The sequence below is a fragment of the Aplidium turbinatum genome, chromosome 5, assembly GCF_918807975.1.
Source record: "Aplidium turbinatum chromosome 5, kaAplTurb1.1, whole genome shotgun sequence".
NCBI lineage: Eukaryota > Metazoa > Chordata > Ascidiacea > Aplousobranchia > Polyclinidae > Aplidium > Aplidium turbinatum.
Window position 1 is genome coordinate 23,149,878 of NC_137476.1, and position 20,044 is coordinate 23,169,921.

At 40.3% G+C, this 20,044-nt stretch overlaps 1 protein-coding gene across 2 annotated transcripts in view; it reads left to right on the forward strand.

The window, feature by feature from the left end:
- LOC145770716 (40-kDa huntingtin-associated protein-like) overlaps nucleotides 1-20,044 on the forward strand; it is a 48,768-nt gene that overhangs the window by 21,011 nt on the left and 7,713 nt on the right. For both annotated transcript variants that reach the window (XR_014289163.1, XM_082582412.1), the window contains exon 6: nucleotides 14,011-14,103. Coding sequence is in view for 1 of the 2 variants with exons in the window: in XM_082582412.1 (XP_082438538.1) it covers nucleotides 14,011-14,103 (93 nt within the window). In the remaining variant the exon portion in view is untranslated. The remainder of the gene's footprint in view (nucleotides 1-14,010; nucleotides 14,104-20,044) is intronic.

The window sequence follows — 20,044 nt, forward strand, 5'->3', positions numbered from 1 at the left end:
CTTTTTAATCTATATTTTTGAATTCCTTGGATCTTAAAATGTCTGTCTGGCAATTTTCAACCATTTTGTATGATCATAAGTTTAGAAATTGGGCAAAATCACTAAAGCGGAACAGGCAATATCGTGATTTTTCTAATGACCATAACTCTACTAATATTTAAAAATTTTCAATTTTTTTTTGCATTTTTCATATTATTTCTTTGACATCTACGTAAGTATGCCAAGTTTCAATAAAATCTACGACATATGGTGTAACCCATTTGCTCATTTGGCATGGAATGACCCAACTGTGTCAATGCCATGTTTCTGCTTCTTCTTTTTGCTTATGAGGCAACAATTCAGGTAACATCTCCCAATTGTTGCAACCAGAGCAGTGTCTTCATATCAGGGTCTATGAAATTCACATGTTCTTCAGGTCGAAACACTGGACAGTGATTTATGATGTGCTGTGCTGTTTAACAGTCACCACAAATACAGGCTGGTGAGTCACACAATCCCCAGGTAAACACATTGTGCTTGAAGCGACCAACACCAGTACGGAGGCGATTCAGAGTCACCCATTCTTTTCTTGGCAGGTTTGAGCCAGGTGATACCGTAGTGTCTGGTGTGACTTGGAACTGGTTGAGCCGTGAGATGGTTTCCCAGCGGTCTCTCCATGACTTCATCAGGTCGAAGTGACCTTCATGAAGCGCCACAATGTGTCGAGAAAAAGGGCGCCTGGAAGGCAGGCGTTGACGTGTTAGCTGTTGTGCGTCAAGGACTACATTGTGGAGGAGATGGCGATCATTGACCTCTGCCTTTAATGCGAGCTGTATGGTAGAATTCTCTCTGCGTAGTTTTGGTGGGGCGATGCCTGAAAGCATTGGTAGTAAGTCTGTAGGAGTTGGGCGCAGGCATCCAGTGATTATGCGCATGGTGTCGTTAAGGGCGATATCTACTTTTCCTGCCTGTGTGCTGCGGCACCAGACTGGAGAAGCATATTCGGCAGCACTGTACACAAGCGCTAGGGCACTAATGCGTAGTGTTGGGGTTTTGGATCCCCAAGTCGACCCAACTAGACATCTGAGAAGGTTGTTTCTTGCTGATGCTTTGGCATGAACTGAGTCACAGTGTTTCTTATACGTGAGTTGCCGATCCTAGGTCACTCCCAGATATGTAGGGCAGGGGTCATGTCAGATAAGGGTTCCATCATTCTAGGGGGACTCGTAACTGGCGGCCAGCTTCCTTGTTGTTGAGGTGGAAAGGTGTGATGGTGGTTTTAGCTGTGCTGAGTTTTAGTCTCCAGTCTTTTAGGTATTGTGACATCAGCTTCATATCCTTGGTGAGGACATCCTCTACCTTAGTCCAATTTTGTTTGTATATAGTAGGGCCAAATTGTCTGCATAGCTGTACTGTGTGGACTTTGTCTGGGGAATGTCGCTAATATAAATATTGAATAACTTGGGTGCTAAACAAGATCCTTGAGAACTCCATTCCTTAGACGACAGAGGCGGCTGGATTGTCCGTCGCTAGTTTTCAACACAAATGAGCGGTTTGCTATAATGTTAGCGAGAAAGCGATCAAGTTGTTTGTCAGGAAATTTTTGTAGGAGTTTAGCACTAGGCCTTGGTACCACACTGTGCCGTAAGCAGCCATTAAGTCTACTAATATGACACCGGTTTTATTTCCCTCTCGAAACTATCCTCTATGTCATTGGTCAATTTAGTTGTTTGATCGGTTGTACAATGCCCATGGTGGATGGTGGAAGCCAGCTTGTTCTGCGGGAAGTTGCGGATCAATGACTGGTTCAAGGCGTGTCATAATGAGCCGCTCAAGAATCTTGTAGGGGACAAAGAGGAGAGAAATAGGACGATAACTCTTGGGGTCGTCCAACGGTTTTTTCGGTTTGGGTAGGGCAATCACGCTGGCCTTCCGCCATATCTTAGGAATTGTGTTGCGGTTGAGACAGATTGAATAAAAGTTTTTAAGCCAGGAAAGATATGTAGGGCCGCAGTGTTTATAAAACTCTGGTGGTATGTGATCGGGTCCTTGAGCTTTGCCACATTTCAGTTGTTGGATCGCCGTTTGCAGCTCTTGGGTAGAAAAAGGAGCTGACTAAACGCCATCAACTCTCGGGGCACTCCAAAGTCTGCTACACTCCTGTTTTGCTTTAAGTTCGTGTTTCTTGTCAGCACCAGGGAATTTTCCATTAGCTAGAAGTTGGTGGGCAATGCTGTTGGCTGATACAGGGCAGGGTTTAAATGGTTTTAAACTGCTGCCAGTGAGACGGTTGAACGTCTTCCATGCCTTCCTGCTGGAGTGAGTAAAATCGATTGATTGAACTGTATCCTGCTAACGCTTTAATCGCTTTTTGTCAAGGCAGTTCATCAGGTCTGAGGCACTGACTGCAGCATCTTCATTTGAGTTACTGCTCAAAAAGGCATTGTAGTGTAAGTCACATTCCTTGTCCCAAGTGGGAATGAATTTGTGACGAACGCCACGAGGGACTGTCTTCTTAGTTACCCGAGAGAAGATATTGCATAGGGCTCGGTAGGATGCGTTATTGCGTTGATGTCGGCAGAGGCGGGTTGAGGAAGTTTCTTTATCTCTTTATCAACCTGTTGTGTAAACTTTTCCCAATTGCCCTTTGAAAGTTCCACCTTTTAACTGTTGGATTTGTAGGGGTGGGTGCGATGGGGTTTGCTGGGGTAATTAGTGATGGCCGGTGTTGTGATTTTGGAAATGGGTCGAGGATCATTCGCTTTGGTATTGGGCCAGCTAGATTGACAAAGGCCAGATCAGGGTTAGTTGTAGAGCACTAGAGCACCACCTTCCGTAGTGAAAGCTGTTAGGCTGTTTGGGGTCAAACAGTAGCTAGACACCGCAGGTTGATGCCCAGGATTCTAAAGCTAGTCCGTCTTGGTTTGAGTGTTGATAGCCCCAGGTGGTACTGTGACAATTAAAATCTCCAGCATATATGCATGGCGCCAGAAACATGGGAAGAGAGGTTTGCTGAAGTTTAGCGAGTGGTGGTTTGTACGGGTTAATTACAGTTGTACCATGGATTTCCGTTGCTGACCATTCCAATGCAGAACTAGGGTGGGAGGAGGACACTGGTTTCCATTTTATAGAATCTTTTACAAAAGTGGCAATACCATGGATGTTATTACAAGTTTGTGCAGCCAATGTGTATCCGTGAATTTTCAGAATAGCACTGTTGGTGGCGTGTGTCTCCTGTAGAAGAATAGCCGTTACTTGGTTGGCCTTCACTATTTGTTCTAAGATGTCGATTTTAGACTTGGTCAGGCCTTCCGCATTCAACTGCAGCAAGGTGATGCCTTCCCATATGACAACCAAAGTTGCCCGCCCTGAACAGCTATTAGACATGAAGGGCGCATGCTCTGGGTCGACATCACTCTGTACAGGATGGAGTTGCATGGAGCTCTGTGAGCTACAATTGCTGTTTCGATTTGTTGTCATTCGCTTGATTGCAAGAATCAATTACCAGGGCTCACCACTAGGAGGTTGACAACTTGAGCCCCATGTTTCTGCTAATGCCATCGCTTCCCAGCTAATGCAGAACGAGGTCTACAAGACAAAGGACGGCAAGGCTTGTTGCCAAGGAAGTATCTGCCCTGTGGCGAGTGGAAACACCACAAGAGGAAGCAATCTCTGGAGACTTCACCCCAGAGAAATTCGCCACCGCCCTCCGCCTAGTGAAACCACACAAGTCTCCAGGGCCGGATAAGATCTGCCCTGAGCTTGTGCTCCATGCTGACCATGCCCTAATGTCCTGGTTACGTAGATTCTTCTCTTCCTGCCTGCACCATGTCACAATCCCAAAAATCTGGAAAAGAGCTTTAGTAGTTGCGATCCCTAAGCCTGACAAGCCACCAGAGGACCCAAGGAGTTATCGTCCGATATCCCTCCTCTGTGGTCCTTTCAAGATCCTCGAAAGATTGATCTACTCACGCGTCAACCCAATCATCGACCCGCTCCTTCCAAAAGAGCAAGCTGGGTTTTGGCGCCGAAAATCCACTGTAGATCAGGTCACACTCTTAACCCAAGACATCGAGGACTGCTTTGAGGCAAAAAAGAAGGCCAGCGCTGTCTTTCCAGATCTTACAGCTGCCTATGACACCATATGGCATCGCGGCCTCACTTGCAAGCTGCTTCGCCTGCTTCCTGACCGACATAATTATGGTTCATATGATTATATATGGAACTTGTCAGGAATCGAAGCTTCACCCTCACCACCGGTAGCTCACGGCGAAGCAGATTGAGACGCCTGAAAAATGGTGTCCCGCAGTGATCGATCCTGGCTCCACTTCTTTTCAACATCTACACCCACGATCTGCCAACTACGGTCTCAGCAAAATACACTTATGCGGACGACCTGGCAATTCTCCACTCCACAAAGTCGTGGGAAAATCTAGAAGACACCTTGAGCCAGGACATGAAAACTCTCTCAGCAGGCCTCGAAATTCACGGCGGACATGTCCGTCGTCACAGCATGTGATGTCCGCGGGAAGTACCATCTAGATCGGTCATATTTGTCCGTCGAGAAATAACGCAGGAACTAGTGATACAAATCGTCATTGCATAGCACGAACAATTGTTGTGAGAATATAATTTTCCGCTCATCTAGAAAATGTGAATACTGTATCTCTTAACTTCTATTCGAGCAGAAAAACTTTCTATATTTACGTTGCTTTAACGATTGATGACATTGAATCAGCGTAACAAAGAGCATTGTGACGTAAGAAGCCACACGACCTCGTTCAGTGCAAGTTAATCAGTTATGAGTCGTATTTAGCAGCTACACGGCGCTTGGTCTGATATAAAAGCTTTTCAAAGTGACTTCGCTGAAATTTCAAAAAGCCTTCTAAACTGTGGCTATAGTTCTCAAATTGCAAAGAATTATCAAGAAGAAGTGATTAAGCATGACAATTGACGCTAAAACTGGTGTGTCCGCTGTGAGACTTAATTTGTCCGCCGAGATAGCTGCTCAGATCGGACACGTTTGTCCGTCGTCAACAAAAAGGAATTTCGAGGCCTGCTCAGCCTATCTCCAGTACTGGCGACTGAAACTCAGCGAAACCAAAACTGTGGCAGCAGCTTTCCACCTCCATAATCGGGAAGCTGATCGTGAGCTACACGTCCAGAATAACGGAAAATCTCTGTTCTTCTGCCCCAAACCAAGGTATCTTGGGGTGACACTGGACAGATCGCTCACATACTGCAATTCTTTGGTGTCACTGCGCAAGAAACTCACATTCCGCGCTGCACTACTCAAGCGCCTGGCAGGCTCTAGCTGGGGGGTAAAGACTGACACTTTGCATATAGCAGCCTTAGCCCTTGTCTACTCTTCAGCAGAGTACTGTGCACCTGTTTGGTGCCGCAGTGCTCACTGCCATAACATCGACACTGCCATAAACACACAGCGCCCTGTGCACAGTGACCGGATGCCTGCGTCCCACACCATTGAACAATCTCCCCATTCTCGCTAGCATCCAACCCGCTGAGCTTCGTCGCGAAGAAGCCACTCTGTCCCTCGGTTGACGGCCACTGGAGCCTAACCACCTTCTCCACCACAAGATCTCTGCTCTCCCAAATGAGCACACTCGTCGACTGAAACCAAGACACCAATTCGTGCCAGCCGCTCAACTTCTTATCAAAGAAGCTGATGTACAAGACATCTCTGCGGCTGCTTGGGCGGACCATAAATGGAGTTCTGAATGGAAGTCAACCGCCACCAGACTCTATTCGTTTATCCCCAACGCCGACACGTGCCCCATCGGTCTAACACTACCAAGACAGGCATGGGTGCGCCTCAATTGTCTCCATACGGGCGTCGGGCTTTTCTGCTCAACCATGCACCAATGGGGAGTGGCCTCTTCCTGTAAATGTGGTGCCGAGAAACAGACCGCAGACCACATCATCAATGACTGCTCCATCTTCAAGCCACCTAACGGAGTGGAAGGTCTGCGTGTCATGGATGATGAAACCAAAGACTGGCTGCTCTCTAGTAGCCTTCCAGTGTAATCCGGAAACATCGTGAATCTGGGGTGGTAAAAGGATAGACCCTCGTCCATCGGCCCCAGACGCTCACACGACGACGACCCAACTGTCTTCTGTAGCTGACTGTACCAGCTACACTACAAAACTTCCTGCAAGTTTAAAAGAACCGCATGTTTAACTTGCTACAAACTACCGCCCTGCCGGAGTCATGAGAATAAGGCAATTGCTGTGAACCTTCATATCCCCTGGTTTAGCCTACAACTGGACACATATTTTTGGAGTGTTGAGCTAATGGCGAAGTCTTTGTTTTGTATTACCTAATACCTATAGCCTAGTCAGCCATTGAAGGTAAGCTAAGGACGTTTGTGACTAGTGGAGTTTGTGGAGTACAGTTAATAGGGTTAGCATGTTTTTAGATACCGATATTTTAATTTGGTAAGAAAAAGTAGAAAAGCAACTGAAGCGCCCCAGTGACCCAAGGTGGCTTAAATTGCACAATGCACATTCTGTTCAAATAAAAGATTGCGAATCTGTTAATATATTGTTGGATTTGACACAATATGTACAAGAACCACAGATGGGACGTGTGTGACGATTTTAAATGATTGCTTTCTTGTTGGGTTTGCGAGATGGCTATACCAAACATTTTTGTTTTCTTTATTTGTGGAATAAAAGAGCAGATGAGGAGCACTAAGCCTACTTGATAAAAGACTGGTCAGTACACAAAGAACTCCCTCAGGCTTCCCCAATGTCTGAGAATTGTGAGGAAGAACAGGAGGAATTAATGACCGCTTTGAAAAAAAGTGCATGGCAAGCTTTTTGAATAAGAGTGAAAGGATTTCTTGGTAACTATAGAAGAAAAGACCACGTTATGGTCGTGTCAATTTTGATTGAAAGCTACCAAAAGCTTGGATGCCTTATGCCCTTATTGCACTATTTGCATTTTCATTAGGATTTTTTCTGTGATAACTTGGGTAATGTAAGCGAGAAGCTAGGAGCATGATGAACGATTTCATCAAGACATTTTATTTATAGAAAAACTCTACCAAGGGAGGTGGGATGAAGTCATGATGGGAGAATCCATTTGGAGTTTGGTATAGGAGGTTGCAAGCCTTAAAGCAGCCGGCGGCCATCGCGGCCATGGCCGCTAAGTAGTGCTTGAATGACCGCCTGTGCTACCTCCTCTGTCGGCCAAGTTTGGCCGCCGGTTTCTTCTAGCCAATTATTTAATTTCGCAATAGAATGATCGTGGATTAAATGTCGAAAATATGTAGTATCAAAGAGTGACGCAGAATTAGGTCAGCGCCTACTAGTCACTACTGTTGTATTGAATATATCCAGCGCTGTAAGTCTTGTTTGCAATTCCCGATGTTTATTTTAACGAAGTGTTAATCCGAAGTGCTAATTTACATCGGCTGGCAATATTGTCGTTTTTATATCGATTCAATGTTGTCGGACATTGAATCGTTGTTGAAAAGGAGAACTAGGTTAGTTGACATTCGTGGGTAAAACACGTGTCTTCATAGTTGAGAACGCTGTGGGTTAGTGACTTCACACCCTCAATGGTGACATCATAACGGAATAAATGGTCAGGTTTTATGAAAAGCGGTATGCAGTTGAAACAATTTACTGAGCTGCGAGCAGTTAAAACAATTTAAGGTCGTTAGATGGTCCCGCAATACCGGATTACAATCCCGATAAAGCATTCAATGCGTGGTACAACGATTCTATCGCAGGACGTCGCCCAGACTTCAACAACGCTAAGTGATCATTTTAGCATTGTTGCAAGTTTAATGCTATTTACTTGTGCTATCGTTATTGTATTTTGGCCTCCAAGCACGCAGATTTGGCCGCCGAGAAGGAGCTCTCGGTAGGCCACGATGGCTGCCGGAAAAAAACACGAGTTTTAAGGCCTGAGGTTGACACAACAGGTCTGCTACTATTCGGTGAGTCCGATTCGGTGAGTTCCTAACCTCTAACCCCTAACCCTACCCCCTAACCCTAAGCTGCGCCCTTTTTGGGCAAATTTTTAATTTTAATTGGGGGGATATCTAAATATCTGTGTATGCCTGAAAAATGAAGGCATGCAAAAAAAATCTTTTTGGTCAATGTTTAGACCCTGCTGTCGGCCCCGGAACATTTGCAGGTTACCAGTACTTTGAAATCCTCATAAAATCTTAATCTTTTGTGCTAGGTATAGCATGTTGGTATTCATTTCTATTGTTTTTGGATAATTAATCCATTTATTAAGTTTACAGACAAATTTAGACATTCAAAGAAAATGAAGGGGTGTACCAGCAAACATCTATAGGATTGGCCCATGATACAAGAGAAGGATCCCCAGAGGATACAAACTGATATGAATGAATCAACAAGTGAATAAAAAAATAACAGTTAACCTCTCAAGTACATGTAGCTCCACACAGAGTGAAATTTACATGCCTTTTGACTCTTTTTTATTTCTTTAAAAGTATTATTGACTCAAAAAGAATGTCTAAAAAGACATTACGAAAAGTAACTACGGACAAAGGCCAGTGTTTCGATCTTCCGATCTCTTCAGCGTAGTAAAGTGAAAGTTGTCTTGAACTTGAAGCGTTGGTTGAGATGATGATTTGAAACTTGAGTGATTGTTGTGAGACAATGAGCCTGGATTTAAGTTTTAACTTTGGACCTCAGCGAAACGTAGTTTTACAGCCTATTAGCAGGTGTGATTTTTTTAAGAGAATTTGTGCTAAGAAATGGCAGTATTATAATGTTTTTTAATTTTCGTAATGTCTTTTTAGACATTCTTTTTGAGTCAATAATACTTTTAAAGAAATAAAAAAGAGTCAAAAGGCATGTAAATTTCACTCTGTGTGGAGCTACATGTACTTGAGAGGTTAACTGTTATTTTTTTATTCACTTGTTGATTCATTCATATCAGTTTGTATCCTCTGGGGATCCTTCTCTTGTATCATGGGCCAATCCTATAGATGTTTGCTGGTACACCCCTTCATTTTCTTTGAATTTTAATACTTATATGTGCCGCTAGAATCTAATTTCTTGTATTTTAGATCCATCTCAGATGATTGTTTTGTCCTAGCTCAGTTGCAAATTCTTGTCTTTTTTTCTAGTTTTTATTTTTAACAGTTTCCTGCCATTTCTTAGCACAAATTCTCTTAAAAAAATCACACCTGCTAATAGGCTGTAAAACTACGTTTCGCTGAGGTCCAAAGTTAAAACTTAAATCCAAGCTCATTGTCTCACAACAATCACTCAAGTTTCAAATCATCATCTCAACCAACGCTTCAAGTTCAAGACAACTTTCACTTTACTACGCTGAAGAGATCGGAAGATCGAAACACTGGCCTTTGTCCGTAGTTACTTTTCGTAATGTCTTTTTAGACATTCTTTTTGAGTCAATAATACTTTTAAAGAAATAAAAAAGAGTCAAAAGGCATGTAAATTTCACTCTGTGTGGAGCTACATGTACTTGAGAGGTTAACTGTTATTTTTTTATTCACTTGTAAATTTAGACATGTTTTAAAATTTTAATTTTTGCAACGACGATATATTTTCTTGCATTTTATGTAAATTTTTGTCGTTTCTGAAGGTTATGGTAGTAGCAAGTTGGATTTACTGGTTTTGGTACATTCTGAAATAATATATATAAATAAACTCATTAGTTAAACATTTTTACAGAAACAATGGCTAAGGAAGTCCACATGAAAAAATAGTATTATAATTCTTATTTCTGTAACAAATTACATCACAGGCCATGCATAGGCATGTAAGTATGTACCGTATGCTGTTTCTCCACCCATTAACCTGATTCCAATTTTACCATCCAGGATACTATGAAATATATATACCTACATGACTTATTCTATTGAATGTTATTAAGTATTAGCTGAGTGTAAGAATGACATAATGATCTTCAATAAAGGATGATAATTTAGAAATAGGAAAGTATGAGTCAATGAAAACATCTGAACTTCCGCTTCGTTTGAATGTACTTTCAGACATTTTCTCTATCTTTGTACATTTCAATTTACGAATTCCACAACATCTAGTCAACTGCACAATCAACTCTACGAAGACATCATCAACATATATTCCTCTGCATCTATAGCAGCTATAAAGTGCAAGAAGACCATCATAGACCAAATAAAAGAGCTTGAAACCAAAAGAAAGACTGTGAACAAAAACAAGAAAAACCAGCAGATTCTTAGGTTCAATAAAAATTTTTTAGGAAGTCTTAACTTTAAAATTTGTATTCTACAGGAAAATGTGTTGCTGAAGGTGTCGTGGATCATCTAACATCAATGAAAATTAGCATATCTGACATTATATATGTGTTATTTGAGATGCTCTAATACTGGCTGGAAGGATGGCTCAATGGCCCATATCGAAAGTATAGGAAGACCTTGTCAGCGTGTAGTTTGCTTACTTCACTACTGCGAGTTATCACTTCGCAAACTTTTTGAACACATGGATGGATCAACTTCAGGGCCAAACAGTTTTAATGGCCCAATTGGAAAAATGCTTGCCAAAAATGTATGGGAATGGAGCCAATGCTATTTGAATCACTAAATATACCAAAATATCCTGAAATTTCGGTTCAAGCTGAGCAGAATCTCTCAAATGATACAAAGCACTTGCATGAGCAGGGCAAGGCGACCAATAGTGAAAATCTTCCAGAAAGTTTGATCAAGAAAAAAATTGGCCCACTGTGTCACTCTTGCTGGTTAACTCTAGCTTATTGAACCTAACAATCTGCTGCTTATTCTTGTTTTTGTTCACAGTCTTTCTTTTGGTTTCAAGCTCTTTTATTTGGTCTATGATGGTCTTCTTGCACTTTATAGCTGCTATAGATGCAGAGGAATATATGTTGATGATGTCTTCGTAGAGTTGATTGTGCAGTTGACTAGATGTTGTGGAATTCGTAAATTGAAATGTACGAACATAGAGAAAATGTCTGAGTACATTTCAAACGAAGCAGAAGTTCAGATGTTTTCATTGACTCATACTTTCTTATTTCTAAATTATCATCCTTTATTGAAGATCGTTATGCCATTCTTACACTCAACTAATACTTATAACATTCAATAAAATAAGTCATGTAGGTATATATATTACGTAGTATCCTGGATGGTAAAATCGGAATCGAGTTAATGGGTGGAGAAACAGCATACGGTACATACTTACATGCCTGTGATGTAATTTGTTACAGAAATAAGAATTATAATACTATTTTTTCATGTGGTCTTCCTTAGCAATTGTTTTTGTTAAAATGTTTAACTAATGAGTCTATTTATATTATTTCAGAATGTACCAGAACCAGTAAATCCAACTTGCTACTATCATAACCTTCAGAAACGACAAAAATTTACATAAAATGCAAGAAAATATATCATCGTTGCAAAAATTAAAATTTTAAAACATGTCTAAATTTGTCTGTAAACTTAATAAATGGATTAATTATCGAAAAACAATAAAAATGAATACCAACATGCTATACCTAGCACAAAAGATTATGATTTTATGAGGATTTCAAAATACTGGTAACCTGCAAATGTTCCGGGGCCGACAGCAGGGTCTAAACATCGACCAAAAAAATTTTTTTTGCATGCCTTCATTTTTCAGGCATACACAGATATTTAGATATCCCCCCAATTGAAATTAAAAATTTACCCCAAAAGGGCGCAGCTTACCCCAACCCTAAAACGGCAATGATAATTAGGCTACGATACCCAATAATTTAAAAAAAAAATTGAAAAAATCCCCCATTAAGAGATCGGACTCACTGAATCGGACTCACCGAATCGGACTCACCGAATCAGACTCACCGAAACGGGCCATTCCGGACACAACATACAAATGAATCACTCTGTCCAATATGCATTTTTGATTAAATATCCATACTGGTTGCCTTACTATGTTTTTATTGTGCTTTTTTTGATGTGGTACCCAATTTTTACGGGTTCACGTCTTTTAGGTGCAGACAGTTAGGCGCCGGTCAAATAGGTACACAAACTATGGCGTCAGGATATTTAGGTGCGGAGCCTTGTGGCTCCCGGTCATTTAGGTGCTATTCCTAGTAAAGTCTGCAGAGATACAAAGATCAGCTTAAAGTCCCCCTCAATCATGCAAACATTGATCTGGATTCATGGGAACAACTTGCTAGTGACAGATCACTCTTGAGAAAAAAAACTAGGAAAGGCACTGAAATTTTCGAATAAAACAGGATACAAAAAGCCCAAAAAAAAACGAAACGCTAGAAAAGAAAAGCTAATGCTACCACGCCTCCCACCATCCATACAATGTGCCTTTTGCCCACGTCTTTTCCATCATAGATTGGGCCTCCAAAGCCACATACGACATCACCAATCACCATCCAAAGCCAAATTCGATTTGAAGACAAACCAATGCTCGGACACGAGCTGGAACCGACAATTATTGTCAAATAAACAAATTTTTAAGAAAAACACATTTTACTCAATATGTCTGCCATTTGCGTCGATAAGTCAAAGTCGCTTCAAAATGGACCTGTAAGAGTCATGAATAACTTTTTGAGGTGTTTTAGTCCATTCCTTTTTCAGATTAGCCTTCAGCGCTTCCAAACTTTGGTGGTGTTTAGTCGAAACCTTGCTCTCCAGGTAAGAGCATATGCCAAAGTCTAGGAGTTCAGGTGTGGGGATGAAGGAGGCCATTCTTCCTTAAAAATAAAGAATGGCACATTGCCTGAAAGCCAGCTTTGCGTTCTCTTCGCTCCATGTGAAGGGGCAGTCTCTTGTTGGAATGACCAATTACGTTTTTGAAGTGTTTCTTTGCCCAAGCCAACAATGCACCCTCAAGAATATCATTTCGGTAGTTTTTTTGGTTCAATTTCACTCCTTGGTCCACAAAAATCAATGGACTCCTTCCTGATTCGTTGACTGTGGCCCACCCCACACCATCACTGATGCCACCCCTTGTCTCCGAGTGACTACCTGGGATTCCACGTCACCATCTCTTGACCTAACATGATCATTTTGACTGTTGAAATGATGCTGGACATCAAATTTCTTCTCATCGCTGAACACAAGGTTTGGCAGAGTGCCTCCTCCTTCAATGCGTGAGAGCAGAATCTGTCTCTGGAGAGGCGTTTCTCAATGGTATTGGCATTTAGCAACTGTTTCTTCATGTGTTTGAATGGGCTCATCTTCAAATCCTTTTTGAGAACTGTGAACATGGTCCATAGGCCAGTAGGCCACGTTCGCCTCCTTTGCCAGTTTTTGAATGGATCTCTTGGGATTTCTTCGCACTTTTTCTCTGGTTGCTTTTATCAATTTTGAAGTTCTGGCGCTTCGAGAGTGACCGTGGCCAGGTCGATTTTTGACATTTCCAGTTTTATTATGCCTTTTGAGAGTTTCCCAGACCACATTCTGTTAATTTTTAAGTCCTTGCAAATATCACTCCTTGACTTGCCCGATTTCAAGAGCTCTACAAAAGCTATTCTTTTATTCAAATATTCATTCATGGCCTATAAAATTTTGGCCTTAAAAATATAAAATTGAGAAATATTTAATTTATTAACATTGTAACGCTAAATATTGATGTTAAATACAGTTGTTTGAAGTTGTAACTTTAATTATTGATGACCCTGTATTTTCAATCATTACAAATAATGTCTGTAATGTTTATAATATTTTTTTTACATCAAAGCTACCGTACCCAATTTGTTTGTTCCAATATTTAGCTTTGTGGTTTGGTTCTAAAGAGTAATATTCATTCAAAGGTTCAAGAAACGGCTGATATCTTCTTTGGGGCATACAAACGAAGAATCGAGTTCCAATTTTTGTTGAACTGTATTTAATCAGAAATGCTGCCAACCTTGCTCAAGAAAAGATGAATGCGTCATCAAATCTATTGTTCCCAGTGAGAGTCCATCTACCACATAGAATTGCTCTCTGGCTGGCTAGAGTTTAAGTGTGTACCGGTACTGCTAATTGATTAATTTATTTTTAATATCTATATTACTTTTTACAGGGGACTATATAGGAGCGTTATCAGTGGGAATTGAAGTTTTAAATCATATAGCCGACAAAGGCACATACAGAAAGGATGGAGTTACGTTGTTTGGTGAGTAGTGAGTACTTTGACTAGATATTAAACCTGTAAAGACTAATTGCATTGAAACCGGAATTGGCTAATATGGTTTGTTTTATTGTAAGTGACGTACACGCTTATACGATGACTGTTGTGTGGTGATTATGAACATAGATCAGAGGTGACAAACCTGTGGCCCGCGGGCCATATGCGGCCCGTCAGAAAATTTGTATGGCCCGCAAAGCAAACTCTTCAAAAATTAAATGTCTTCATTATCAGTGCAAGTACTGTTGCTCTAATGCTCTATCCTTTTTGCTCAAGTCGATTTGTTTTTATTTTTTACACTTGTATGTTTCGATTCTGCGTAAGATAATTTCAACTGTTAGGGTTTTATTACTTTCATCTGCCGTTTGTTACTTTTCATGAATAACATCTTGAGTCGCTTCTAAAAGATTTCATAGTAGGTTACGATTAAAAAGTTGTGTGGCCCGATAAGTCATGTGTAATTGACAAAGTGGCCCGCGACTGCAAAAAGGTTCGTCACCCCTGGTACAGATGTTACTTTCTTGTTACCGGTATAGAAAATAATACAATCTTTTTTTTAAACCCATTGAGCGTCAGATGTTAACTTGAGGCAACATGCCAGATTTCATTCAGCTACATTATGTAGAAACGAGTTAAAGTTGCATTTGCCTGTTGTTGCATCTAAGTAATGTAGCCTACCTACCCATAGGCGTTGATTTTTTCTTAGAAGAGAGGAATTCTGGGTGGGCGAGAGTTTTCAAACAGATTTTATTGAATGCAGTAGCGTAGCCAGGAATTTTGAAAAGGAGGTTTTTGACGACCGACGGGCGAAGCCCGAAGACGACACTCAGTGGCAGGGGGTCTGGGGGGCATCCCCCAGAGAATTTAAAAAAATTACTTTGAATTTGGTGCATTCTGAGAGCATTTTCAACAAAAATGTGGGTATGAATATATTCCTCTAAAATGGTGCTGTTCGGTGGCATAGCAAAAGAATAAGATCATGTTTTCCTCGGCATTTTTCGGAAATAAAGCCAAGTTTCTATGTTTTCTTGTTGCTAATTCCTGGCTGAGATGTTTGAATGTTTGGTATTGGCAAAACTAGCTCTTTTAATGCAGTTTCGTTTAAAATTAGGCAAACTTTGTTTTAGAGACATAGGTTGATTGCTTTTTTGCGAGATTATTACCGTTTTATTATTTATCAATTTTCTCCTTGGTTGATCCAAAAAACGATCTTATTCCTGTAAGTCACTAACTTTAATGCTTTAAAGTTAACCCAAAGTACCCGATAATTTAAAAAAAAATTCAAAAAATTGCCGAATAGGGAACTCGCTGAAAAGGGCTCTTGCCGAATAGGGCACTCGCCAAATCGGACTAGCCGAATTGGACTCGCCAAATCGGACTCGCCGAAACGGGCCATTCCGAACTGGAAGAGTAGCCAGAATGCGGAGTAAAATATTATTCAAAGAAAATGAAGGGGTGTACCAGCAAACATCTATAGGATTGGCCCATGATACTAGAGAAGATCCATCCATCTCAGATGATTGTTATGTCCTAGCTCAGTTGCAAATTCTTGTCTTTTGTTCTAGTTTTTATTTTTAACAAATTCCAGTCATTCCTTAGCACAAATTCTCTCAAAAAAATCACACCATCCAATAGGCTGTAAAATTACGTTTCGCTCGAGTCCGAAATTAAATATTAAATCCAGTCTCATTGTCTCACAACAATCACTCAAGTTTCAAATCATCATCTCAACTAACGCTTCAAGACAACTTTCCACTTTCACTTTACTATGCTGAAGAGATCGGAAGATCGAAACACTGGCCTTTGTCTGTAGTTACTTTTCATAATGTCTTTTTAGACATTCTTTTTGGGTCAATAATGTCTTTTTAGACATTACTTTTAAAGAAATAAAAAAGAGTCAAAAGGCATGTAAATTTCACTCTGTGTGGAGCTACATGTACTTGAGAGGTTAACTGTTATTTTTTTATTCACTTGTTAAAATATTATTGTTTGGAAACTTTGACTGCGGGCAAAATGGCAAGGCACATTAGGCTACATCACTTTTTGGCAAGCTGGTATAAGGCGATTTGAAATTTCAAGAAGTATGAAGGATCAAAATTTAACCTATCAATCAATCAACCTTTAACCTTTCCTAACACTAATTCAAGGCAGATTTTTTTTGTGTTCTGCATAACTTTAAACATTGAGGCGATTTTATGATCAGGCATTTGTAACAAGGACAGAGTTGCCATAAACTAATTGTTCTAAGAATTTAACTGTGCAAAATTCTAAAAACAGAAAAATTTGGCAACCCTAAAGAGCTAAATTGCAATAAGAACCAGTGTAATGGCTACTTTTTGTTCAAAAGAAGGTTCAGCGTCTTCTGCGCAATCTTTCACAATCACTCTAGCAACCCTGCTGTTGTTCAGTCAGCAATAAATGTGGCTTATTCAATATTCAACTCTACATCAAGAGTATAATCTCGATCGTCTTAAATCGTCAATCATCTGCTTTGTTGTAGGACTGCAGTAAACATAACAACGTAATACGCAGTATAAATAATACACTAAGATACAACAACCTCGTACATATGGACGTAGTAACAACTACAAATTAAAAATCACATGGAAATGCACGACTTCAACGTTTACCTATGAAATATGTGCCATCAAAATTGCAATATTGAACCACATCAACAGAAAAAGCAATCAGAATGATATAACCGTGCTCACTAGCAAATATTAAATCCTGGTCATAGCAACAAAGTCGAATTTTGTATTTGCTTTTAGAGTGACTCTCCTTGAAGCTAGTTTAGCTCGAATAAAGCCATCCCGTCGTTGGTAGCCAGCCACACTTCCGCGGGCATTGGTCACTTCCCGGATAAGGCGCTCCACAGCCTGAGTATGACAAGGGAAATGAGCGCATTCAAACTTTGTTTTCTTTAAATTCTTTAATTTGTCCAAGGTCAAGTGAGAAGTTAATACGGACTCTGTAGGTGTGGTATCCTCCCAATTAATTAACGAGCACAGTGAGTCGGTATTTCAGTTTAATTTTGGAGGTATGAATGTGCGGATGGAAACATCACCAGTGTTGTTGCCCTTACGAATGTCTTTCAAAATTCTCACAGCAAAAGATCGAACAGCAGGATCGTCATTGCTTACCATCGCTAGAAGGAGGCTCTCACTGTGAGCATGCCACAACTTTGTATAAGGAGCAACAACTTCCCGAGTATCCGCAGTAAGAAAATGGTAGCAGCTGGACCTGACGAAGAACATGAAATGGGGCATGGTGAATGTATGGCTTGCTTTTTATGTCAAACCACAGTGGAGCATAATTAGTGGCAATAAATGCTACCAACTTCTGGAGAGCATCAACAATCGTCCCCTGCAGAGCATGCTTTGACATGTAAAGACGACATTATCGATTGCGAGTGTAAGCCATTGTGAATGAGAAATTGGACCGGGCTTCAAATGCTTCAAGCTGTCTAAAATGTTTCCACCTTGAATTGATGTTACAGAAAGAAGAAGATATCTTTGATCTGTGGAAAGATCAGAGATAATCTCAGGTGGTACTTGTAATTTTGGGCCTTCAATTGGCAGAAATTTTGCATCCCATTTAAGGTCTTCAACATGCGGCATAATTTTTCCGATTGGCTCTTTGAAGGAAGCACTTCCAGAAGTTGCTCCATCAAGCTTTTGGAATAAATGTCGCAATGGGAGCTCATTGGTATACAACATGCATATATTCCATTGGAGATGGTGGCCAATGTGTCGTTCACACCTGGCAATTATTCCATTATTTTTCCCAGTATTAACAGCAGTGGAGTCTGCTCCTACAACCAACCAGTTGTCGATGAGGTATTCCTCCTTTAAAAATTTTGTTATTTCAACAGCTGTGGGCTCTGCAGCTTTCCCAAAAGGTGTGACATGTCCAATGTATTAGCCTCCCGGTTCTCCAACTAAAACTATGTGCTCTTGCTTTATTTGTTTCTGCCTAAAAACCCCATCCTCTTCTTCTACAGTAACAGTTTCAATTTCCTTTTCATCGAAGAAGATACCCTGTAACTTTTCCTCTCCTCTTTTCTCTCGATCTACTTCTGGTTCTCTCTTGCAAACCTTTTCCACTTCCCTCCGGATCTTGCTTCAGTGGTCTACTATCATTAAAGGGTTGTCTGGTGAAATAAATCCGACATCAATAAGTGTAGCATTTACCAAAGCAGAAGCTCTTTTTTGACTTGTACCCCATCGCATTACTTCTCTTGCGACTGTTGGAAATGGTAATTGCATTTGATGTCCTGGAAAAAATGTGGTTTATTAATTATTGTAATAAGGAGGAATCTGTTTGTGGTATATGATGTACATAAATTATATTACTTCTAAAAGATAAACCAGAACTAGCATCTGCAATTTGAATAAAATTTGATTGAAAACTCAATAATAAAACAAACAATTTCTTTTCTTAAAAGGAATGTGGGTCTTTTATGAATTATTAAGAGCAACAGGATTTTTACTGGATGCCGTACTTGTCTAAAATCAGTTCCTTGCTAAGCTTTAAAAGATAAACATATTTCAATTAATTTCAATGTTACCTTTAACATACCACAGAATGCGAGGACATCTCGTAGCGTTGGTAGGTCTGCAGTCGGGAGTTCTTTCGAGGGTCCAATGACAGAGCTTTCAGCGCTTCTAATAGTCTTCGTACAAGTTTTGGGCATTATCTTACTGATACAACAGTCTACTGAAAATATAGTTGAAGAGTATGGTACCGTTATAGTTTTGTGATCTTATGACTACGGTACATACAAACTGTGAAGTAGACTAGAACTCAACAGAACACAGAACTTTTTCTAACACTGATTTAATTTCAAATATTGAAATTCCTAGGCCTTGTACTTCATTAATCTGTAACAAACTCCACATTTTATACAATTTGTCATCGTGATTCAGTAATGCTTTAGCACCGAGCAGAAATTGGGCTACTGTACAATACACCAAAGCAATCATCAGCAGAAACCCTAATATTTTCGAATGACAAAACCGCTTCGAGTTTCTCGGAAAAGCTAGGCCACATAACAACTATAAGTTTTAAACACATATTAGCCTTAATGTTATTCACCAACCTAAAATTGCACTGTAGCAAACATTTCAGCTGAAAACTGCTTCTTGTCTATTTTCTGGAGCTTACTCCCAATTGTTAAATCACTCATTGTGTTGTCACAGACCACGTTTTCATGGAACTGCGCACTCACAGAGCGCTATTTGGATCAGGTGATTCAGGCGTTACGCAATCTAGTTTGGTGAATCGCCGTATCAAAAGTTGTAAATACCTAATCTTTAAACGCTTCAATGTTTAAAGTTAGAGCGTTTTATTACAAAATATTTTACAGGATTATAGCAAATGGCTCATGGATTATAGCAAATGCTCTACATGTTGCTATAATCCATGAGCGATAGGTTAAATTTTGAAATTTGATTTTTGAATCGCCTTAATATGCAGTTCGGATATAATAGCAAGGGTGATTATACACGGCAGATCTGCTTCGTAAAATTCAAAGTGTAATTCAGTTTTTTCCATTTAATTTTTCTCAAATGGGAGGTTGAAACCCCCACCCCCCCCTGGCTACGCCACTGATTACACCACTGATTACACCACTTTTGGAAACTGGTTTCAAGAATGCGCGAATAGATGTTTGACTTTGCTTCATGTTTAACTTTTCAATAATGAAATGACAACATTGCATGGTGCCCCAATTTATACCCAGCAACAAGTTTGTGAGGAAAGATTTGTAAAAAGCGATTGTTTCAGTACGTCTTTAGTTTGTATCGGTTATTTTATTGTCATGTTCATTGTGATGTCATATTCATACTCCCTTACGCTGACCCAGAACTGAAGTTTGATTGTGACTTAACGAAAGTGTGGCCATTCGTAGAAAAGATCAAACGTGGTTTTC